The sequence below is a fragment of the Vidua chalybeata genome, chromosome Z (assembly GCF_026979565.1).
Source record: "Vidua chalybeata isolate OUT-0048 chromosome Z, bVidCha1 merged haplotype, whole genome shotgun sequence".
NCBI lineage: Eukaryota > Metazoa > Chordata > Aves > Passeriformes > Viduidae > Vidua > Vidua chalybeata.
The window spans coordinates 26,996,064-27,020,772 of NC_071570.1; the positions used below are offsets into that span (position 1 = coordinate 26,996,064).

Sequence of the window (24,709 nt, forward strand, 5' to 3'; positions counted from 1 at the left end):
GAGCTTCTGCAAGGTGAGGGGTTCTTGCTGAATAGCTTAATGATCAGCGCAGCACAAATACTGCATCCCTCCTCATATGGCCAGACATGCCTTTCTACCCTGCAAATGTGAAATCTGCATTAAACAACAGCTTACAAGTGATTAAAATAGATGTGATAGAATCCAGGAATTCAGGACCAGGATACACAAACCTGTAGTGCGTGGCTCACTCCCTTCTCTGTCCCCTTCTGAGAAATAAGTATATATGTCTTTTCCAAATTTACCAGCTTCCATTTCCCATGCAAGGGGACATTCCATGTCCTGAAACTATTCACTGTGTCACCAGTACTAAAAAGCCTATGCAAATGCACAGAACTTGCATAAACAAGCTTCATGCATGATGAGTGTTGCCACTCTTGTGTAAGCAAATTTCACTGCACTGTGTAACCTTTTAGGGGATCCCTGGAACGAATTAATTGGAAGGAAAGAGAGCACACAAGGACAAGAAGAAATGCATGGCTGTAGGCTATTGGCAATTTTCAAAGATGGGTGAGGAAAAGGTGATAAAGTCTCTGTAAAGAAAGCATTCCAGAAAAGTGGCTCACCAGCCTGTGGATACAGAACTGAGTGCCTTGGCTGTATACAGCTCTGCAGGCATATTGTGGATGAAACTGTTCCAGAGTAAGCCTGAGTTTTTAGTTACTTGAGTTAGAATGTAATTTTTCAGGTACAAAGACAAGGAGTTTTCTGACAGTTTCAATGAATTCACTCCTTTTGAGAACAGATTGTACTACTGATTCTTTTTTTTTCATTGTTGTATGTAGAACTGGGTATCACAATTTCTTCACTGAGGTTTTGCTGACCTGCTGAAGCAAATTTATCTGTATAATTGTGGTCGTTTTAAGTACTAACTGATGCTAAACTACTCCTTGTACAAAGGAGGATGAGAAAGTCATCCATCTGCCATCAGTATTTTTGATCAGTATTAGTTCAGAGTCATGTGATTAAAAGACAGCAGTAGCTGTAGATGATCTTGCTATGGGCAGAAGTATGGTATGCATGCAGCAAGATTAAGTTAATTTTGATTATTTTAATTTTGACTCTTGGTCATAAGACAGGATGAATATGTGATCATGGTCACAGATAGGAGAAGGCAGAACTGCTTTGGGGTAATTTTTCTCTCTTGGTTTTATTTGATCACTTCTTTTTTCCCATTGTTACCATTCTTTTTTGTATTTAGAATCCTACTTCTGGTTGTGCTCAATCAACTGGAAATCATGATTGCCCAGTGGGGGGATGGTCACTGTCACTATTTACTCTTCCAGTAATATGGAGGATTCTGATAGATAGGAATATTATCCGCCTTTAAAAGAATTGTTTGATGGATTAGTGAGAAAGCAGAAAGCTGATTTAAGGAGTCACCAGTTAATTAGAGGAAAATTAGGTAGAGATAGCAAACAGCATAATCCAAAAATTTGGAGGTGAGAGAAAGGTGGTATGAAAAGGCAACAGTTTTACAAACTATTATTGCTGTGGAAAAAGTTTTTTTGAATAGAAAACCAAGGTGTGGCCCTGTAGACAGGTGGGGCAAAAGGGAAAAACCTGTGAGAGAGAAAAAGCTCCCAGAGGTGAGAAAAGACACAGAGAAGGGAGAAGCAATGGGATGAATTTCGAAGTTTGAAGAGAAACTGAGGCAGGGTAGTCTCTGCAAAAGCACATTTTAATAATTTTAATAAACATTAGTGGGTACTGTCATAAGTCTAAGGCAGCACAATTTTTTTACTGGAGTTTGTATCCTTCTTTCACTGAAGTTGTGGCATTTGTTAGTATCTGAAATAACCCACTATGGAAAAATAATCCCTCTCATACAATGCACTAAGAAACCCATTATGTAATTTTAAAGTCAGATTTTAAAATGGATTTGAACATTGTTTATTGATACAAGCCTGTAAATATTGCACACAGTGATTTGCAGCTGCAAATAAAGAATATTTACCTACCTGACTTGTGGATGAAAATGGTCTGGGTTAGCAAAAAATTTGCAAGGAGTTGTATATTGTTGCAAGTGATCTTGCTTCCCTAGAAGCAAGAAGCACCTCCTTTTCTAGGAGGTGTTTTCCAGAAGTAGGTTGGACTGCCCTCTGACCTGTGATCTCATGTGTTTATTCTGATACCTGAAATAAGCTGGGGAAGAATGGTAGTGTTCATACCTTTTTTCCTTGTACCAGAAATTATCACTCAACTGAGTAGTACCTTTACCTTTATCTGTGAGTTCTGTGAGGAGTGCTTTGCTTCTGGAGATCTCGCAGTCTGTGTGGTGTGATTTTCTAGCCTAGGGGGCCTGTGAAAAATCAGCCAGTCTCCTAAAGGGCAGCACATTCATTTGCTGTAAGCACAAAAGGCACTACACAGCCATGCAGAGCAGCCCAGCACAATGGCAAAGAAGGTGGTAAGATAGGTAGGATGTGGTTGCCAACCCTCCAGCAATCCATCCATACCCACGTGGAGTCTACAAGCTGGATGAACTGCAGACTGCAAACAGACTGGGACTTCTTGGCTTGGCAGGTATCATGTTGCCGCTTCCTGAGTAAAACCATTGGTATGCAGCAAGCAGTTCAGTGACTCTACCCCCCAGGTTTATGAAATTTCAGACTGCCTTCAGGAATGAGGCGCAAAGGGGTAACTGCACCTCTTTATTTCTGCCCTTAGAGCATTATGCCTTGAACACACCACAGCTTTTTATACTCTCATTTGTGATGTGCCTTTTGTGCAGGTATGTTTTTAACACACTTACTACCACAGCTGGGAGGAAGGTAGTGAAGATGCTGCTTGGATGCTTCTTGGAGGGCAATACAAGTAATCTTCATTGCTTGCAGAAATAAGCAGATTGCAGCTGTTGTACTAAAGACAGGATTGTGCAGCTCAGAGAGAAACAGATAGTTCTGCCACCACCAGATCCTTCACAAATTGGTATGCTTTATTATGCTCTTTATGGGTTTCTGTTGTTTTGTTGGTTTTTTCAAGTGTTGCTACTTTTCAATTCCTGCTCTGGAAATTGATTTTCTCCAAACCTGACATAACTACAACTAATTTGTAGATACCCTGAGACTACTGTATGCAAAGCACATGCAATTTTAATGTTACATGAAATAGAATGGTTTGGTGGCTTTTTTTCCTGACAGCTGCTGGACCTAAGGAACCTTCACTGTATTTCTAAGATAAAATCACTTTAGTCATTCCTTGAGTAACTTATTCTTGTGTGTGCTACACTAATTCATCTAAATGTACAATAGAAAAGAAATATGCCAAAAAGAGAGTCAGGCTTTCTAAACTGTGTCTATTTGTAGAAAGCCATGACTTGCACAACTGTGTACACTATTTTTTGGTGCCATGGCTCTGCATTAGACATTATAACATGCAACAGAAAATATTCTTTCTGCTGTGTCTGTCTCATTAGTTGTTCAGGACCGATGGTGTTTGTACATGTTTGTTGCATTATTGCAAAGAGATGAAAAAAATTAGATTATTTCTGTACAATGAGCTGGGTAGTGTTTTCTTAAGCAATAACACTTGAGAGTTTTCAAATGCACCTGTTAAAATATTTGTATTCTAGCAGGTGCAGAAGCATTCATTTGTAAACATCGTATTAACACACGTTTTGCACAGGTATATTGTTTTTTGTCTCAGAACTGATGAGTTTTTAAAATGCCAGTGACTCACGTGAAGTTTGTATTCATCATAGTTACCCTGGCATGAGCCCTGTGCCTGTCCATCCATGCATGGGTGTCACACAAGTACACAGTCTGTGATGTAATAATCATCTTTGACAAAGGATTGCTTACAACACAGTCCTGCTGTGGAATGCTCTAAAATAGTGAATTCTTGTTTGTGTGTTTGAAGCGTTACCCTGAGAGATTACAGGCACAGAATGATTAATGCCGCTTCCTTCTTTTGTGCCCTAGCCAAGTAACAGGATTCTGCCAAGTATTTGTAGCTCTTGAAAGCCATGTTCATGTCTTTCCAGGATGGAAGATATTCTCAGCAAGTACACAGCCTGCCAAAATGAGAAGAAGAATTTCCCTACAATGGCTAAGATGAATCCTCCTAATACTATTTTATAGCAAAATTTATGTCAGTGAATACTCAACAGCAAATTCCCAAAGCTATTAGTTACTGTTCATTTGTGGGAGACAGCAAAACGTACAGAGAACTTTGCTTGAGCTGAGAAGATTTTTATTATACACTACTTTTAATACCATTTTTTTCTGCAATTCCTTTCTTTTTTAAAGTATAGTGCAAGTGAGGATTTACTGAGTTCCTTTAAACTGTTTTCCAATTAGAGAATGTCTCCTTGCTCTGATTCTATTAGTGGGATGACTTACTACAGAACCAGGAGTGGACCATATGATCACCAGTGATGCATAATTATAGAACAAAACAATGTCCTCATCCTGACCAAAGGACCTGTCTTTAGGTGTCCTAAATATACTTGAAAGTAAGAAAATCTCATCTGAAATATGTGGTGAAATGTATGTTCCCTATTATAGACAAAAATATCTTAGAATACTTAATTTTGCTAGTCTGGCTCCTTGAATTGGGCATTTCACTATCTGTAGTTCTTCTTCAGTGTTGTGTAGTGTTCTCTTCTGATTTGCACTAAATCTAGAGAGAAGTAATATCCCTCATGAGTATTTGCCTTGTGTGATGTTTGTGGCTTTCTAGATTGTAGTTTACCAGTTTAGCTGTGCTATTTCTATACTATTTTTATATTTAATTATTTTTTTTATTCATAAGAACATAAAATAGTTCCATCTGACCACGTGTAGCAATAAATGGATTGTCTATCAACCAATGAACCACTCCAAGGCAAGACAAGAAGCTACTGTATATATCAACTGATGCAATTTATAACATCAGCTGATATGTACTTAAAATATTATGGAATTGACTGCCTACAAAGATTACACTGTGAAAGATTAACTATGGCAAATTGAATAATTGATACATTCTGAAGCCTATAGATAAAAGGATTAGTGAAGTATCCTGTAGCCTTTCACACATGTTAGCAGTCCTATCAAAGTCAAATGCTATCAGGACTGTCTGAAGTCTGCTGGAAACTCTTTGAACTGACACACCTCACTCTCAAGTGACCAGCAATTCTATTTCATCCCCTGTGGTTCAAGTCCAGGCTCAAGAAGAGGGACTGGAACTGTCCAAGAACCAGCCACCTAAAAAAGCAGCATAGAGCCCACAGCTTTGTCACCTTTATATTTTATATAAAATGGCAGTGAATTGTCCAGGAATGTAAATCTATAAGTATTGTTACTATTTATTAACATTATTATTATTATTATTATTATTATTATTATTACTATTACTGAATGACATTTGCTCTCTGAAAAAAATGGTTCCTTCTTAGCCACAAGCAATACTTTTCTGAGCACACATCACATGATAAATCTCTGTCAGGCAGTGTCCTGTTCATCCAGCTGTGCTCTCATACACAGTATTGTTAGATATCTGTTTACTTCAGCTCCTAACATCAACCTTTAATGATTTTTTTTCTGTTTGTTACTGTGATGGTCTGAAAATATGCGGAGAAATTAAATTCTAGCTGGTGTATAAGGACTGTATTAAAAAAATAATGAAGGAGAAATGCAGGGAAAGGACTGTGAGGAAACTGCAAAAAGTCTATGTTGCTGTATCCAAAACTTTGTGCTGGGGGCCCTTGGAGCCCCTGTGTCCAGATGAGCATCTTGCCCTTGTTGTGATGCCATGGCTGGGTAAGATTCTTCTGGGTTTTTATTGCAAAGACAGCATGGCTACACAGATTGCCAAGAGTAATTAATTGGTCCCTAATTTGTCCACCTGGGGAAGCAGGGTACCAGGGCAGACTGTGATGCTTTCTTCTCTAACAGTTACTGGAAATAACTGGGCAAAGCTGATTTTGAGATTACCAGTTGGCTGACTGATATCTGGCACTTGTGTAGAGGTTCTGAAGAAAGAACCCCCTTTGAGACCACATCAGGGCTGCAGTGCCAAGTATCCAAGAATATGGCTGTGTGCAGTTGAGGCTGTAGCTAACCTCCCACCCAGCTCATCCATGCAGGACCAGGACCTTGAGAGAGTGTCAAAGTCACTGTGTCATATGAGCTCCCAGACAACAGCTCTTGCAGATGTATGGCCACAAAAACAGGGATGTTCTGACCTACTTTTGAGGGTATTTCAATATTTGCACTGTCTAGTGTTTCTGGGGAGCTCAAGGATTGTATTTGCTGACTGTGTGTCTTTTTCACTAGAAATAGGGCAGATCTTCACAGTCCCTAGCGTCAATCTGACATAACCTGCTGATCAATGCTGGTTCTGCTTCTTCTGTCTAGAACTAATTTTCTGTACAGGTTTAGTGTTTTGGGTTTATTTTGTGTAGTAGTTGGGTTTTTTTATGGTTTTGGTTAGACAGTTGCTGTGACTTGACCACTACTTGTCCCAAAGCTCCCAGTAATCTTTAATGTTGCTCTGCTTTTGTGATATTCACATGTTCTCCACTGCCTTGTATGCAAGCCTTTGATTTTTTGGGGGTAGAGATTGTTTTTTGTGATGTTGTCTGAGTATCTTATGGAGTTCCCTCATTAGGCCTTGTGTACCTTTACAAAGCATCAACAATATTAATGAACTCTGCAGAAACAGCAGTACTCCAAAAGGAAAAGCAGACATTAGTTGTTTTTAAGCCACGGGGGGAAGAGTAATAAAGTGAAAGAGTCAAACCCAAAAATGTCATTCCCAAGATGGTCCTCATATATGCTGTATACTAGAATATCTCAAAGATGAATATAGGCTGTTTGAAATATGTTTCCAGTCCCACTTCTGGCAGTTTAGATTTGTTCCAGATCGTGGCTATGCTACTCTTGCTCAACTCCAGGCAATTTGTGTTCCTTCTCCTCAAGTGTGAGGCTGGTTTTTACTGGAGGATCCCGAAAAGTACCAGCAGTGTGCTATCAGTTCTGCATGTGGATTTACCACTCTCTCTCAGAGAGAGCTGTGTAACTCTTATCCTTCTTGTAAATCATGCTAGCCTCAGAGCACTTGGTTTGCCGCTCTTTCCCGGTTTGCCGGGAGCTTTACCCCATTACTAAATGCTCCCCATCAAGGCAAACAATGATCCAGCGCAGGGGCAAGAGAGGAGGCCCGTGGGGCAGGAAAACTCGGGGAAGCCTTTTTGCGCTCCTTCCCCACGGGAGGCTCGGAGGCGAAACTCATCTTTCTGGAGCGCTTCCAGCAGAGCGGGGCCGGACGCGGGGCGGCGGCAGGAGCTCCGGGGGCGGGCCGGCCCCGAGGAAAGTGGTAGCGGCAGCCGTGCCAGCCCGGTTCACCTGGGCAGCGGCGCCAGCTCTCCGGCGCCGCTCCCTTCCGCTCCTTGGAGTATGAACGGGCCGGGGAGGAAGGTAAGGGGAAGCCACGAGGGTCAAGGGCTCGCGAGACGTCCCCGGGGGCTGTCCCCTGCTCCAAGGTGCTCGAAGCCGAGGCATACTTTCCGGGCGTTCTGCCGCTCCCGTCGGCGGGGCTGGAGGAGATGTTTCCCACCGCCGGTGCCGCCGCGGCGTCTGCCCGGCCCGGCTCGGCGCGGCTCGGCTTCGCCAGGAGTTGTGTTTAGAGTGCCCGGAGCCCCAAAGCCAAGGAGTCAGCTTTTCCAGAGGTGCCGTGACCATCCGAGAGGGATTTTCTGTGCAGATATTCCCGGAGAGCAATAAATCAAGGGAGAAGAGTTCTGTTGTGGAAGTAATAACGGGCAAAGAACAAGTTGCTTTTGAGGAAACGACCACCAAGTGCTGCTTGGGGGAAGTGTTCAGTGCTGTTAGGAGAGCTGCAGATGCATTTCTTAGCTTTTGAGTGCTGTGAAGTATTTGATTCCAGCCAACCCAAAGGCAAACCAAAGGGGTTTGCTCGAGAGCAGCAGCCTAAGTCTTTTAAATGTGGTGTGATCCATCTTGTTTTAGAAAATTTGCTCATAACTAGAAGTATGGGCCATTGTCCTGCTAGAAGTTAAGCTCCTCGGTAACACCTGTTGCTACTGCTAGTGGCTGAAGACTGTTGTTGCTATGTGTTTTTATATGTTACTCTTCCTCTTCAAAATATTGTAGTAAAGGTTTGCCGTGTCTCTCAAAATGAAGCTGATAGTAAGGACAGTACCATTTTGGCCCATTCTAGGGAAAATTAATTACTGCAGGTGTTCATCCCCAGGGGAGAATCTGCATCCCTGGGGCAGCTCATCACCTCTCGGCAGTGAGGAGTAAATGCCAGGACTGCATTTTCTCCTATCCCTAGGGAGGGAGAAACAACTGCGGACAGAGAAGGGCAGGAGCCAATGAACTTCCTTGCACGCACACAAAGCAGTGGAGAAGGTAGAGAATGAGAGAAGGCCACCTGCCCCTCTGTACATTCTCAGAACAATTTGTGCCTGGTGACTCATACAGTGTCAAGGGCTGCTAGTGGAAAGGAAACCAGACCGAGTTTCCTCTTCAGCTTTGCTCCCTTGAAAAGGCTTTTTTCCCCACTTGTAAAATATCCATAATGTAAAGTATTTTATGAACTTCTGGGCAAAACTGACCTAAGTGGCATTGTCCAAACCCATCAAAATCTGACTGTTAAAGGAAGATCAAAGTCAAGTTCTATGGTGAGATTAGCAAGCAATTCTAGGAACCTCATTCTATTGAACAATACCTACTGGAGGGTATATTTTTTGTAGGATTTTGCAATTGGGAGACGGTTATTTGCAGCAGTCACAGAGACAGTGTAACAAAATCAAGGTAAATTAAAACACAGCTTTGCTGCAATGAGTGATTTTTCAAAGTTATGAAATTAAAGGAATTTGGGGCAGGATTTTTTTAAAAAAAGGATTATTTTGCTTTTTGGTTGAGTTTGAGAGAGGACATTACTGTTAGTGATGTTCCTCTTCATTTCTTTGTTCAGTGAGTCATTGGATTTGTGGACTGAAAACCACACTTTGCTCTTTCTCAAGCATAATAACCTTCACCTCCTGTATTTAATATATTTTTGATTTCCAAGTGCCATAATTTCTTGTATTGTTGATGACTAAAAGCATGAAGTTAGCATTTGATAATACGTTATACATTATCAAAGTACCATAAAGATGGGGGTGTTTTTAACAAAACAGAGGTGTACTGAGAAAAGTTACATTCTAGCTGTCATGACTATTTTTCTCTTATCTAGTTTAAGCTAAAAACAGTGCATGGAGTCTGGAGAATTTAAGTAATTTTTAGGTATTGACTTTGCTGCAATCTGGGTGTACAGGATGTTATTTTTTACTGTAGTTAAGAAATTTGTTGGACCAATATGAAAAGACTGAGAAACTGTTGAACCTAAGAGCCTAGTAATTTTTTTTTTTGTTTTTTTTTTTTTTTGTACAGGCTTATTTATACATTCTTAAACTGGTTTTACAGTAAATGACCCATGAATCAAGGTAAATGTCTTCAATAGCGGGTTGTCAAGTACCAGATTTTCAAGTCTCTGTAAAATAGGACCTCTGAAGTAGTGTTTTCTTACTGCAATGAACTGGAATTTACAGATGATATATCCAATAATACCAACATAAACTTAGCAATCTACTCATAGCATAAAGCCTTAATATTGAGGTCAGAGTGAAGCCTATGACTGGCTTTGGAAGTGATATAAAGTTTTGAGGAGTATATTTTCCTCATTCTGGAGGGATTTGCAGGTGTAAACACCATAGAGAATGTATATCCACTGCTTTCTACTGGAAAAAACAAAAATACGAGACACTTCAGGGAAACCTCTGGTTTCCAAAATCATTCATATACTTAAATTCATCATGCTGAAATTAGTCATGTGTAAAAACCTGGTTTCCTGTGAGCATAAAATTTGTTAGGATTTATATTGTTGCAATTAAAGCCAGCAAAAGCTCTTTAATAGTGGAAAAACTGATACATGTGAATATTTTCCAGTGTCTGGATGCACTGACTTCATTCTGCATACTAAATATGCATTTCTGAGGGCAGATGCTGCTTCAGTATAGCTGCCCCTTCTGTACATCCTTGGTTGGTGCATGCTGCTTGCAGTAAAGCCTTCTGCTTTAGTGCCCATCAGTCATGGAATACTGGTGCAAGACGACTTCAGGAGCATGACTGGAGTGTGCTATAAGTGTTCACCCTCTTTAAATATTCCCTGTTTCTCCTTGTTCAGGAAATCCGTGGTTGTCTTCTCACAGGCAAGATGCAGGAAGAGCACTGATGGTAGGAAAAGGAGTCTTTAACTTTCCTTCAGTTCCTACTTCAGTGACAGACATACTTCCCCTGTGCAGCCACTCACTCACCTCTGCTCCATCTTCTGCTCACACTGATCATCATTTATTTGTTCTATATTCTTGTTTCTCTAAGCTCCTTCTGAGCACTGTGCTTCTGAGGAGAGGATGAGAGTTGAGACTGTTGAGCCTGGAGAAGAGCAGACTCAGGGCATATCTCATCAATGTAAAACTGAAGGAAGGGTGCAAGGAGGACAGACTCTTTCAGTGGTGCACAGTGACAGGTCCAGAGGCAATAGACATGAAAGAAACTGTAAAATGGGAGCTCCTCTCTGAACATCAGCAGAGAACTCTAAGGGTGACTGAGCCCTAGAATGAATAGGTAGTCCAGAGGTGTCATCTTCGTACTTGGAGTTACTAAAAAATACACCCAGATATGTCCATTCCAAGCAACCAGCTATAGATGGCCCTTCTTGGCTGTGTGGGGGATTTGACCAGATGACCCTTTCAAACTCAACCATCTTTTGGTTCTAGGACTTTTTGATTCTGCTGTCAAGCCAAGCATTATTACTCTTCACACTTTCCTGTTGCTTTTCAGCAGTCCACATAGTTCCCCATCCTAAAGCAGCCTTCACTCCTCTCAAGCACTCTGGCACGTTGCACAGAGAGGCTCACCCTCTTTAGTTGTGCTCTTTCACCATAAACCTAAAGTAAACAGCGTGGGGGTTGCTGCTTGAGGGCTGCATTTAGCTATGCTTCTCCAGAATTGTGACTTCTTATTCCTACAGCTTATTTTCTGGCATCAACTCAAATGTATACCTCAACAAGGGAAATCCAAGTGAGAATGGGCAGATTCCTGCAATGCTATCTGAACTCAATAGCAAAGTTGTCACCGAATTCAATGGGAACAGGGCAGAAACTGGAATACCAGGATGTTAAGGAAACCTGACTGACAGACTGACTAACAAAATAACTTATCTGATAATTTATATTAAATAAAGGGACTGTGAATAGCTAGCAAGCAACACAGTTTGGGTATGACATAATGTTTTCACCAAGCTCAGTCTGCAAAGTCAAAATATGGTTTATATTCACATCCTTTATTAAAATTCTAAGTGCCATTGATACCTGGGGTGGATAAATTCCCATGAAAAATGTCTCACACTAGGTAGTCAACAAATCTTAGAGGTCTTTTGGGTAACATCACTTACCCAAAAGCGATAGGTTTTGTGTGTACCCCACAAGTGTATGGGTTCTGAGTGGCATTCCTGTGCTCCTGGCTCTCTTCCAAATCTCAGTTGTAGTGCAGGGCAGGCAGCTCAAATCCCCAACTTAAGTTTCCCAACCATTAATAGAAAGGAAGAGAGACTTGAGAGTATTGCAATGAATGCATAAAAACGGCTGCTCCTATTATTAAGTGAGATTTTAGGACACATTCATCTGCAACTAAGGGCATTATACTCTGGGAGGCAGTGAGGTCTCATCCAGAACTGCAGTCTAAGCAGCAAGAAAGGTTGCATGGTTGAGTGATGAAGCACAGTCTGCTTCGTTTTACTTATACTGAGCCTATCTCCAAGGTTGTCCTCAAAGATAGCTGCCAGCAGAGCACAGTGGCAGTGGGCAAATATGCAAATATGTAGCATGTGCAGGATGTTAACCACAACTTGATTTGTGAACAGTGGCAACTAGTGAGGAAAACAGTTACCTGGAAAACTGTGATTTCCAGGGCCAACACAGGCTCACTGTGGTAACTGGAAAACTGAAAATACTTTGTCAAACAAATTGATGATCTCAGTCTGGTTTCTTGATGGACTAGTGCCTGTCTATGTCGCCATAATTGCAATGATCCATGCACTGCATCAAGAAAGACAGAGGCTAAGGCTCAAAGTCTCTCTAACTGAGGCATTTTAGCTGTGAAACCATCACTTATGAGTAAACTGAAATCTAATTCATGAAAGTGCTTCAAAAGCATGAAGAACCAAAAATAACATATTCAGACAATTTTGTTGTAAAACATCACAATCCTTGCACCAGCCATGCTTTATGTTTTTAGTATTTTTACATCATTCACTAAAACTAGGTGGAGAAACAGTGGTCAAACATCAGGTAATATTCCAAGAGGAAGAAAAGGTATGTACACAAGTGTTCCTTGGTGGCTGGGTTTCAGATAAATGCTTTATTAGAAGGAAACATACTGCTTGGATGACATTACCAATTCTTGAAGGATTTATTATGTGCCATTTAAAACAGAGGGATTTAAACTAAAATCTTGCAAAGACTTAAAACCTCCATGTTTAGCTTTTCACCTCCTACATAGTTTTACTGAGGTCAATGAAACTATTCACTGTGGAAAGCTAAGAAGGTGTGTAAATCTCTGTAGCATTAAACATTTTCTTGATTATCTCACCAGGGACTGGAGACAGGGATTGACAGCTATCAGACACCAAGGGTAAAATGGCAACTTGTGTCACTGAATATTGGCTTAATTGAAAAGCAGCATTAAGAATTATGAAACAATTCTGGCCTTTTCCCCCTAACTTGCAGTGGGTGCTATGTGGCTCTAAACTGCTCCCTTCAAGTACCCTCAAACTGAGATTTGCTCACCCAAGAGTAGGGCACATTTTGACTGTCAAAATCAGTATTTATAACTTTTTTTTTTTAAGTATTTAGCACAACTGGGGTTGCTGGGGACGTGTGTGTGTGTCTGTGTGTGTGTTATGTTGTCCCTGTGGGAGGCTTGAAAGCAGACCCTCTGCCTGGGTCACGAGGGTGCTGCACCACCGATAATCATTCTTCTTCTCACCCTTCGTCTCATCCTTCTCCTTATCTTTCTCCTCATCCTCCACCGCTTCCCACCACCCCAGGTGAACACAGCCCGGTGATCGTAGGCGCTTCGTAAGACGCTGCCGAAGAGGGGAAGGGGCTTAGCAGGTCTGGGGACCGCGGAGGCAGCGCGGGGAGCGGGCGCGGGTGACGGGGAGGCGCCGCAGGGGCGGGAGTGGCCGGGGCAGCGCCAGCGGCGGGGGGAGGCGTCGGTGCCGGCGGCGCGGAGTGCGCGGCGCAGGGGCGGCGGCCCCGCAGCCCGGGCGGGCAGCAGGTGGGAGCGGAGCGGAGCGGAGCGGAGCAGCGGTGCAGCGGGGCGGGGTGGCTGGGAAGGGAAGGGATGGGCTGCGCACCCAGCATCCACGTTTCGCATAGCGGTGTGATATACTGCCGGGACTCGGAGGAGTCCAACTCCCCCCACCAGACCACCACGATCTCTCAGGGCACCACTACCCTGCACGGCCTCTTCGTTAAGACAGACGCGGCCGACTCCATCCCCTCCGTCCTCGCCTACCAGAGCCGGCAGCCGCCGCCCTCCTCCGGCCCCCGCCGCAAGGAGCGCAGGGAGTCCGGCGGCGCCTCCGCCCGGTCCAGGACGCCCCACTGCTGCAGCGTCGAGGCGGAGACCCGGACCAGCAGCTCCAGCGCCAAGGTAAGCGTCGCCGCTCCGGCGGTGCTGGTGCGGGTCCCCGCCGGCCGCGGCAGGGGGAGGACGGTGCGTGGAGCCAGCGCCTCCCCCGCCGGAGGATGCTCGGCGGGCGGGATGCAGCTGGCAGGAGCGGTGCCCTGGTGCCTACTGACTCACCGCAGCTGCGGCGGCCGGGCCGGGCCGGGCTGGCACTGCTGCGGGGGGGCCTCCTCGCCTGGAGCTCATCGAGGGGGAGCAGCAGCCGCCGGGCTCCTTGGGCTCTCTCCGCCTTTCTCCACCCCGAGCCCACAGCCTCGGTGCGGCTCCGGGGCGCCCTGTGCTGGGATCGGCCACGCACACCCAGCGAGCGGAGAAAGGGTTTGTTTCGAGCTCTGTGGCTGATGGCAGAGAGTACTTGGTGCTGGCTTTACTTCATCCCTTTTTCTTCCCGCCGTAGCTAGTTAAAATGAACTGTTGCTTCTAGGCGTGGATATTCGGCTCAGAACCGAACACTGTGATCTGCACACGTATGCTAATGAGCTTTGCTGGTGTAGGGCTGTGGAGATGCTCCTGGAGGAGCGGGCGAGGGCTATGTCTCTAGGGTACCTGGAAGACTTGTGTCCCCCTCTCAGTGGCTAAGACAGGCACTGCTGCATCCTGCCTGTCAACGTCTTCCCTTAAGTTTAGCACTTGAAAAGAGATCACTGAGCTGGATTTTCTTTTTCCATGATTTCCATGAGGTTTGTTTGGTTTGTGGGTTTGTTTTTTTTTCTTTTAATATCAGAGTAGGCAACTTCCCTGAAAGCCTTTTAGAAATTAAATTTTGCTTTGTTCCTTTGACCCCTTCCAAAGTTTATTAATAAAAAACCAAAACAAAACAAAAAACAAAACAAAACAAAAAACTAGTGTCATGATCCCAGCTGCATCTTAGGTTACTTTTCTGTTGTACTAAGAAAGCAGGATATCATGTCACAAAGTAATCCTAGTATTTTGTTAGAATATCAGTAAGAAATTCCAAAGTTATAAAATATTCCTTAATAATTTAAAAATTCAGAAGTCATCTTAAGGAAAACATAAATGGGAGAAATCACAGAAAAAAAATCCAAACACCCCCACAGCCCATTGTCTGATTGTTAGTTCAAACACTGAGAAACTTGTAGACTTGTCTGCAGTCACATTGACTGTTTTACTCATTCAGATGAAGAGACTGCATCACCAACAACTGGGACAAAATTCAAGCATGACTGGAGTAAAACAATTCTTGTATTTCTTGGAGTTGTAGATTTATTTGTATTTTTACTAGTCAGAGTACAACACTTAAGACAAAATATGTTTCTTTTTTAATGCAGAGGAGAGCAAAATCAAAACACCTTTACAATTGTTTTAAGTTGAGAATAGAAAAGAAAATTAGAAGAATTGGAAAAAAGTTTTTTTAGTCATAACTCGGTTCTCAATAGTTGTTTACTATATGTTATTACATTATGTGCTGTTATAAACAAATATATTTCCCAACTTTCTAGTTATTTAAACTGAATGTATTTCAGATGTTTTTGAACTTTCTGATTGGTATTGTAATGTTATGGGTTCAACAAGGCCCAGTGCTGGATCCTGCCCTTGGGTCACAACAACCCCAGGCAGCTCCACAGGCTAGGGCAGAGTGGCTGGAAAGGACCTGGGGATGCTGACTGACAGCAGCTGAACGTGAGCCAGGGTGTGCCCAGGTGGCCAAGAAGGCCAATGGCATCCTGGCCTGGATCAGCAATGGTGTGGCCAGCAGGACCAGGACAGGGATTGTCCCCTGGAGTGGGCACTGGTGAGGCCACACCTGGAATCCTGTGTTCAGTTTTGTGCTCCTCACTACAAGGCATTGAGGTGCTGGAGCAAGTCCAGGGAAGAGAAATGGAGCTGTGGAAGGCTCTAGAACACAAGTCCTGTGAAGAATAGCTGAGGGAGCTGGAGATGAGAGAGAAGCCTGAAGAAAAGAAAGCTCAGGGAGACCTTCCCACTCTCTACAACTGCGGGAAGGGAGTGTACAGCTGGGTGGGGGTTGATATCTTCTTCCAGGCAACAAGAGACAGGATGAGAGGAAACAGCCTCAAACTGCTCCAGGGAAGGTTCAGGTGCTACATCAGGAAGAACTTCTTCACACAAAGGACTGTCAAGCATTGGAAGGGACTGGCCAGGAAAATGATAAAGTCACCATCCCTGGAGTTGTTCAAGAAATGACTGGATGTGGCACTCTGTGCCATGGTCTCAATTATATAGTGGTAATTGGTCAAAGACTGGATTTGATCTTGGACATCTTTTCACAGAATCACAGAATTAACTAGGTTGGAAAAGACTTTTGAGATCATCGTGCCCAACCTATGACATAACATAACCTTGTCAACTAGCCCATGGCACTAAGTGCCACATTCAGTCTTTTCCAACCTAAATGATTCTGTAGTTCAGTGATTTTTTTTTATAGCTTCACTTCTTTTTACCAATTATGAGTTTGTTATGTGTCTGGGATTTTTGAAGTTATTTAACAATTGTTTCAATTATATAGTAGAAACATTTCCATTCTTATAAGAATTAAGGTCTGTAAAATTTTTAAAATTTTTTTTAGTTGAGTTAGAGCTGCCATTCTTACTGATTTTATAGATCACACTAAAGAATTGACTACAACAGGGTTGGCTTATTACTGAACTATCATAAAGGCAAAATAGTATACTATACTTAACAGATTAAAAAGAAGTGGAAAAGTGTGGAAACATGTTTCTACAGTAGTACATGATAACAATATTTATTTCTTTAAAAGCTCAGAAGTGAAAAATAATATTATTTATTTTGGCATGGAAAGAGTGTCTAGCAATACCACTTGGTTTTAGCTGCTGTAGTGCTAGTTGCATGTATTAGCAATATTGGATATTCTATACCATATGGCATCCCACTTGGGGAAAGAAGGAGGAAGGCGGAGGAGACATTTGAAGTGATGGTGTTTGTCCTCCCAAGTAGCCACTGCACATGATGAGTCCTGCTCTCCTGGAGATGGCTTTACACCTGCCTACCCATGGGAAGTGGTAACTTAATTCCTTGTTTTGCTTTGCTCATGTGTGCACCTCTTATTTTACCTATTAAAGTGTTAAAATTCATGAGTTATTTCACTTTTACTCTTCAGATTCTCTCCTCATCCTGTAGGGGGTGGAGTGAGTGAGCAGCTGCCTGGGGCTTAGTTGCCATTTGGGGTTAAACCACCACAAAATCTCATCTAAGTGCATTAGGTGAAAAATCTGGGGTAAACCACTACAAAATCTCATCTAAGTGATCAATATATTGGCTGTTAGCACTATTATATATTAAAATAAAGCTGTTGGGTAACTGCTCAAACCACTTAAACCATGTTGCTTGGTGTGTCTTCATTTTGTGTTCTGAACTGCTCTTTAGCTGTTTACAGAATCAAGTATTGCACTTTACATTTGATCCTGCCTCTTTAGAATGTTTTAAAACTCATCCACACTATGGTATGAAACTAGCATTAAAATAAATCAACCTGTAATAATTTCAACCCTATTCAGTTCAAATAAAAAATAAAATAAAAGCCAACCAAACAAAAAATGATCCCATGTCACTTAAAATATATGGACCTTACTTTCAAAGTCTATTTGATCTGTATTAATTTGGCATGAGGTCAGTGTTACAAAAAATATTTTTGTTGTTTTCTTTTCTTCCCCTTTCCTTAATGAAAAGTTCTGAACTGTTCAGAGCATTGAAATGTTTTGATCCCATCTCACACTGTTTATGAGTAACGGTTCAGCAGTTTTGGTGGGTGGGTGTGTTTCTTTCGATCTTGAAAGCCTGGTAAACAGTTATCTACAAGTTGCCTGACAAAGATCTCAAGTGGACTTGTTAAGGGTTAGAAGATGCATCTGTGCCTTAATTTGGGAGAGGACTCACACTTTCTGGTGCCCAGCCATACTCTCTGTTCTTAAGGTACTTGGGCAGAAGCACTCAAATGAAAAAAAAAACAGATATTCCTTCCCTTTGTACCCTCCTTAACAAAGCAAAATATTATTATGAAAATAAAGAGTATTAATATCTCAAATGCCCCACCAGCTTTGTATAAAGATACAAGGCATTTAGCTTCCATCACAGGAGCACAACAATGAGCTGAGACGATGCTGAAGTTGTGAAAAGTTCTGATTTTCTTGAGTATCTTGAGACTTCAGCATTAACAAAATTTTACAGCAACAGACAAGTTTCAAAGTTCATGTTGCTAACATATTAGCTAGATGGAAAAAAACTCCAAACTACTTGCAGGCTTCCATTGATTACTTGATCATATTTTTCTTCTTGAAATTACAAGAACAGCAGGTATAATGAATTGGTTCTTCTTATGCTGTCTTTTTTGTAGAAAAGAAAGGCTTGTTTATGAGCCTCTCTTGATCAGTCACAATAGCAATAGATTTGACAGTTTTCAGGCTTTTCTGTAGCAAAATAATTATTATTCACAAAGCTTAGAAATAAGCAAAAATACAGTGGAACAGTATCTCTTACCAGTGTTGGTCTGTGTTAAGTTCCAAGGTGGAAGTGTTGGGACATATCCTTCTCTTCAAAATGTCAAGGACGTGGGAGTTTTTTTTTCGGTTGGGTGGGGTTTTTTTGTTTGGGTTTTTTTTTGTTTGTTTTTTTGTTTGTTTTTTTGTTTGGTTTGGGTTGTTTTGTTTTGCTTTGCTTTGTTTTTTATGTGGGGAATAAGTCAAAGACTGCAGCAGCCAAATATGAAGGGGAGAACATCAAGAAATCCAGCCACTGAGAGAGTTGCATCAGGTTCATAGGTCCTGTAGAAATACAGTCATAAATATTGCCTTGATTTCAAATACAGCTGTCTTTCAAGCAGTACCAAGTATAAGAAAAGTCAGTGTACTTCTTGCACTTCTGGTTTTGTTTGGGGTGTATTATGGTTTAACTGGCTAGTAAGTTCTGTGTCATGTGGAACACACCAGATGTACTGTAAACTTAGAAAATAAACCTCCCAACTCTGTAACTTATTGTGATGAGGGTCCATTTCACAACTCAGTAGGACACCTCAGTAGACATAAGATACCTCTTGAATATAGCTGAGTTGTGCAGAGTTGGCATAAAAAAATTGAGCAGGCCAAAAATTGTTGAAATATGTTACAGTGCAGGACCTTGTTAATTTAGTCTAGCTGTTCTCTGAGAGGTGCTGGCCTGAATAGCTCTTACCATAAAGAAAATTGCTAGTATAGAGGTGTTCTTTGGTGACTAAGCCCAGACATCTTGAATTAATACAGTAAAAGGACTTTTGCTGCTCTGTATATGACCTTTCCATTTCTCCTTCAAATGATCCAGGTGAGTTTTGGCAAGCACTGTAGTTATGCTCTTAAGCAATGCTAGACAGAAGAACAGTTACAGAACAGATAAAACCATTTCTTCAGAAAATGTTAAACCACCTGGCAAAGAGAAGCCTGATTAATGACTTCACATTGAGTCACACAACATTCTGGACTTCCAAAACTGCTCTGGATGATATGCATTTATATCACTAAATGTAAAATGAATGCATGTGCGTGTGCACACAGGTGCATAAGAAAAGAGAATTGCTGAAAGCTTGTAAGAGAACAGTGAGCCTCAATAGTTTCATTAGAACTCAACAGGTCCAGGACCTCTCTTAAGTCCTTCACTAAAAATTTATTTTGGAATTTTGACTTTCAGCGCCCAAAATACCCAGTGGTTTTAAACTGACCACTACCAACATCTGTTTTACACATTTTACTGTTTGATATGCACAAAATGAGACTGAGGTTTTATCTTCTGAGGAGCTTGGTGTGCATCTTGCAATATTTTCTCTATTGTACATGTAATTTTTCTAAAAGTGTCTTTAGTGAACTCTGGATGTACCTGTGTGGCTGCTAGAAAATAATATGTGAAGTGTTTTATGATGCAGCAAAGTTTACGTATTTTTGGTGAGTCTTGTCAAACCCAAGATTATAGCTTAAGGAAATCAACAATCACATTTACTCACGTAAAGACCAAAGTACAGAGCATTGTGAAGAGCAGCCTGTGTATTTGAAGTGGTTGAGGGCATGAGCTTACAGCAACAACTGCCACCTGATGATCTCTTGTGTACTACTGTCTCCCTCTGGCATAGATCAGTAGGTGCACTTCTAGCCCAGAAAGTCACCAGCAGTCACCTTGCTGCAGGGCAGCAACCCAACACCTGACTGTCCCCTTGCTTCTCCGAGGGCGTCTTTTCTGGGACAGTCTCACAGACCATAAAGTAGAATGAGATCATTCTGCAGGAGCTTCCACAGCTCCCCCAAAACACCAGTGCTTTTGGCTTATGAAGCTTGAGTCACCTTTCCCTCTATGTGAGGAAGAATCTCTGTGCAAAGATACATTATTAATTCTGAGTTAAGGTGACATTCTCTACAGCTTATTGGTGGCAGTGTCTACTCCAGGTAATTTCCTTCACTTGAGAGGACCATTAGTCCATTTGCCGGTAAACTTTATTTTTCCCTTTCAGTTCAGCCATTTTTGTCAACCACAGCCCCATCCTTCAGCATCCAATTATTTATAAACCTCTTTCTCACCCATGTTGTCAGCTGTTAAAGAACAAAATGCATTAGAGACATGTTGTTCCTTTGTATTACCTCTGAGTCTTTGAATAGCGAGGTACTCTGGAGAATAGTTTTTTAAAATCTGTGTTTATTTCTACCCTGTAAATCTCTGACTTGGCTATCCAATGCCAAATATTTCATATCTTGGATGTAGAAAGGGGATAGTGCAGATTTATGCTGAGAAACCCCTCAGCTAAATGGTGCTACTTCAGAAGCTGTCTCAATATTAAATTCTTAATGATGTGAGATATTCACTTTGAAAATGCATGCCTAATTTTGATATAGATGTACAATTCATTGACCTTTTGCCCTGGATTCAGATTGCATCTGAGGAGGCAGCTTTTGATCCAAAAGGATGGGAAAACTGGACCAATGCAGTTGGTTTCATAGTATGGAAGAATGGAGCAGGAATTGCGAAGATCTGGACCACCTGGACTCCAGCACACAGAATTCACAGACAATATAGCCAGGTGTGAACATGTGTATAGACATTATTAAACCACATTTAAGTAAGAATTCCAAAGGAACAATGGATAGTTGAGAGAGACTGCATCGGTAGGGTCAGTAACATCCACTGATAAAATGGGTAGAATGGAGTTTTGAAGCAATAGGTAGTAAAAATCAAGCTATTCAACATCTGTTTGTAAGCCTAGGAGAAACTGCTCAAAGTCAGTTTTCATACAGAACTGCAGCCTGTCAGATTTAATTATAATTAGTTTGTTTACATTTGGAAGAGTGAGGTCTGATTCCTATCTTGTTATATGCATGTTTTCATAAAATAGTGATATAGTTACAGGTGGTATACCTGTCAGTGCTGTAAAAAAAAATCAATGTAATTGAATGTGGAATTGAACATGAGGTCTCTGGTGTTAGCTTGGGAGCTGCTTCCAGCAGTCAATTTTCCCTTTTCTCTTCGGTTAGCCATTTTGCCGCAAGAACAGTGAGAGAGGCTTTCCTCTTCCCCTGCTGCAGATTTGGAAGGCTGTCTGAGGGCACTGTGGACTTTAATGTTGTCAGTGGTCATTGTTCTCCTGCAGTTATCATGTCCTTTATAAAATGCAATTTATCAAACCATTGTGCTAGCCCAAAAACCAAGAAATCTCTTTTAGAAAAGGAGAGAGACAATTAGGTTTAGCTTTTTGTATGCGTTCTTTTCCAAAGTGAATAAAATTTCTTCTGAGGCCCCAGAAATTCTGGAGGTGTTAATGTGATGACTCAAGTGTTTTCTGGAGAGACTCCCAAACTCAAGTCTCTGTTTTGAAAGTGTGTAAAAAGGTTCCCCCTTTTGTGAGTACATTTCTTCCTAGACTGTTGGCTATTGTGGGTTTCTATTTCTCTTGCTTTTAAGATTGCTTCCCTGAAATCCATGCATTCCAAAGAGTCCTGCCCAATGAATCACTACTTCCTCCTTGTCACAATGACAAATCTTTCTTAAACAACTATTTAATTATATTGTGAAAAAACACAAGATTTCAGAAAGAGTGGCTATATTACATTCCAGAATAAATCCATTCACATGTGTTAAATGTTTAGGTCTGTGTTAATGTTCCAAGCAGCGTGTGGCTCATGCAAGAAGTCAGTAACTGCCGTGTCAAACATCTTGCCATGGCCTTGTTCCAGGCTGCTGCATTTTACCTCAAATTGCAGTGTGAAGGCGTCTAGGATAGCAAGACAAAAAAGTTAAGATTTCTTGCATTCTCATGGTCATGGTGTACTGATCTGCAGCTGCTGGACAGCGCTCCTTCCCCTTGGAGCTCTGGATGGCAGCCACAGTGTGCTGGTGGAAACCTGGGAAATCTTTGGCTACCTTTGTTCCAAAGACATCAAAAAGGTCAGCTGGTGTACTATGATGGTGTGGTGGGTGCCTAGAGAAGAGATGGATGAAGGGAAGGTCTGAGATGGACTAAGCAGGTGAGATATCATTGTTCAAGTAGTAAAAAAGTGATCAATCTAGCCAAGCTGGGGTGGTTGTGGATGGGTCCTGTGTTATGGACTGGAGGACATCAGGGCAGAGACACATGCCAAAGGGAATGGGGCTTAAGGGGCATGTGGGTAGAGAGGTGTTTTGGGGGGAAATAAAAGTCTTTTCTTGGTGGCATTGGATGTCTTTTTTGCTTAGGAGTCTTGAGGAGATGGGATGTCTGAATCTAGAGATTTCTGTCCAAATCTTAGAGCTGCACAACAAAAACATACCTTTACCGCTCAGTGCTGCTGCAGCAGGAATTGCCTAGATGATGTTCTGTGTACAAAACTGTAGTAATGTATTCACTGCTGCCTAAAGTCACTTGTTAGTCTTGCTTCTCACCGTTTTATAAATGAGCCTATCACAATAGCAGAGGACTCCTTCTACATCTTATAGCCAAACACTTGAAAGCAAGAGAGAAGTATCTAATATTAGTCTAGACAAACTGAAGATCACTAACCACCTGTTTTCTGAAGGAAGTTTTGACAAAAGAGAGACAAAAGTATTCTCCCCAAAACCAAAATTACAACAACAAAATAACACCAAAGCAAAATGAGTTAACACTAAGAATCAAAATTGTTCTAATATGGTGATACTACTGATATAACTGGTTTGGTATAACTTCTGAGATAAGTTTGTTAAATGGCAGCATGCAGTCCTGTATTGCCATCCCAATTAGGAGAGAATTCACACAATGTGTTAGCTCTGTGAGTCTTGTGCATGGGATTCATTTTAACTTAATGGTATTTCTTTCAAATGTAACTTTGTATAAATAGTGTCATTTTGTTTGGTGCAGGAGTTTCTTTGATACATTCTGGCATTCTGGGATTTTTTGTTTGTTTGTTTGTTTGTTTGTTTTTGTTTTTGTTTTTGTTTTGTTTTTTTGTTTCACTGCGACAGAGCTTTTACTACTCTAGTTCTTTAGGAGAGGTTGGACTGAGCAACAGAACTGGGGTTTTTTTGGTTTTTTTTTTTCACACCATTAGTGGGTTAAAAACTATGTGTTTGATAGATTTATTTAAGGCTCACACTCAAGACAAAAGTTGTGCAAATATTAAAGATAATATATTTTAAATGTCATAATTTTAAGTTAGATTCTGTGCATCCTGGTGGTAGAGATGTCAGACTTTTTCTTTCAGATTTTTGAAAGCAAAATATAAAATTACTGAGACCAGAAAAACTAGTGGGACTGATGAGTATTACAGTCAACCAGAATGGGTGTCTGTTTTCAGATACACATTAACAAGAACAGCTGATGCACATACAGATCTCTCTTGGCCCTCTGGCATTTTAGTGGCTTAGGGATTATCCATACAGTTCAAAGGGTTCAGTAATGAACTGTCTTCAAAGAAGGGAATCTTTTTCATGGGTTCCACTGCATTTATACAAGAGGCTATTTTTAGATGAAGCTTTTTTTTTTTTTTTTTGCCTCTTTGGAGCTCTAAGACATCTGTGACCTCACCTTAGATTTGAAAAATCTGCTGAAAGTAACTCCTTTAAGGCCATCCTTTCATGTTTGCTTTATTGTTATTTTTTATTTAGTTGCAAATATCTGCAGACCTGTATATAGTTTTAAACTGAAAAAGGTGCTATATTTCTGTAGCTCACATGTGAAGTCTTGTCACAGAATACTGTTTTCCTGCATGGCTGATGCACATGATTGCCTGTCAAAGGATGACCCATAATCGTCTGAATTTTTTGTGTATCATTTCCTATCACTGAAGAAAGAGAAGCATTTTATTTCAAAATCTAATGAATGAGCTTAAAATATAGTATTTACTGTACAAAACAATGTTTAAGGATATGACATAAAAACTTGGTATCATTTTGCCCTTCCAGCCCCAATGCAGAAATGTGAAATGCATACATATAGTCCAGTAGTAAAAATTCAGAAGTCGCCACTGCATATGTTAGAATGCAAATCTTGCATCTGGAAAGATAACACTGACATCAGTGAGATGATGATCTGGCTTTTTTTAGATAGGCAGTGGGCAAAAGCTATTCAAATGTTCCGAAAATTTCCCCACATTTTATTTTTAATTCAATAGGAATAAATTACTGGGCTGTGATACATTCTCTTGTGGCTAAGGGGCTATCAGGGATCAAAACAGCTGGCATTATACCTCCTACACAGCCCTTAGCTATTTTAGCTGTAGTTGGGGTGGGCAGTGCTGCTGCTCCAACTGGCTTGTTCCTAACTCTCCCTGATAACTGTTCAACATTTCTTGGTGGGTGAAGGAGGTAGTGGCCAGGCATTGGTATACAAGACACGCATCACTTGGAGATGTCAGCAGTGCATCCTTTCATTGATCGGCCACTCTCTCTGTCACAGGATTTTTGTTTTTCTCCTGTTCCTTCAGCATAGGATCACTTAGGAAGTGATCACGTAGGATGAGGATAGTTTGCCTTCTTTGAGCAAT

The 24,709-nt window shown here is 41.4% G+C and overlaps 1 protein-coding gene across 1 annotated transcript in view; it reads left to right on the forward strand.

The window, feature by feature from the left end:
- Nucleotides 1-13,418: 13,418 nt before the first annotated feature.
- PDE8B (phosphodiesterase 8B) overlaps nucleotides 13,419-24,709 on the forward strand; it is a 69,885-nt gene continuing 58,594 nt past the window's right edge. Inside the window, exon 1 of the mRNA XM_053968891.1 lies at nucleotides 13,419-13,730. Within this exon, the coding sequence (XP_053824866.1) occupies nucleotides 13,419-13,730 (312 nt within the window). The remainder of the gene's footprint in view (nucleotides 13,731-24,709) is intronic.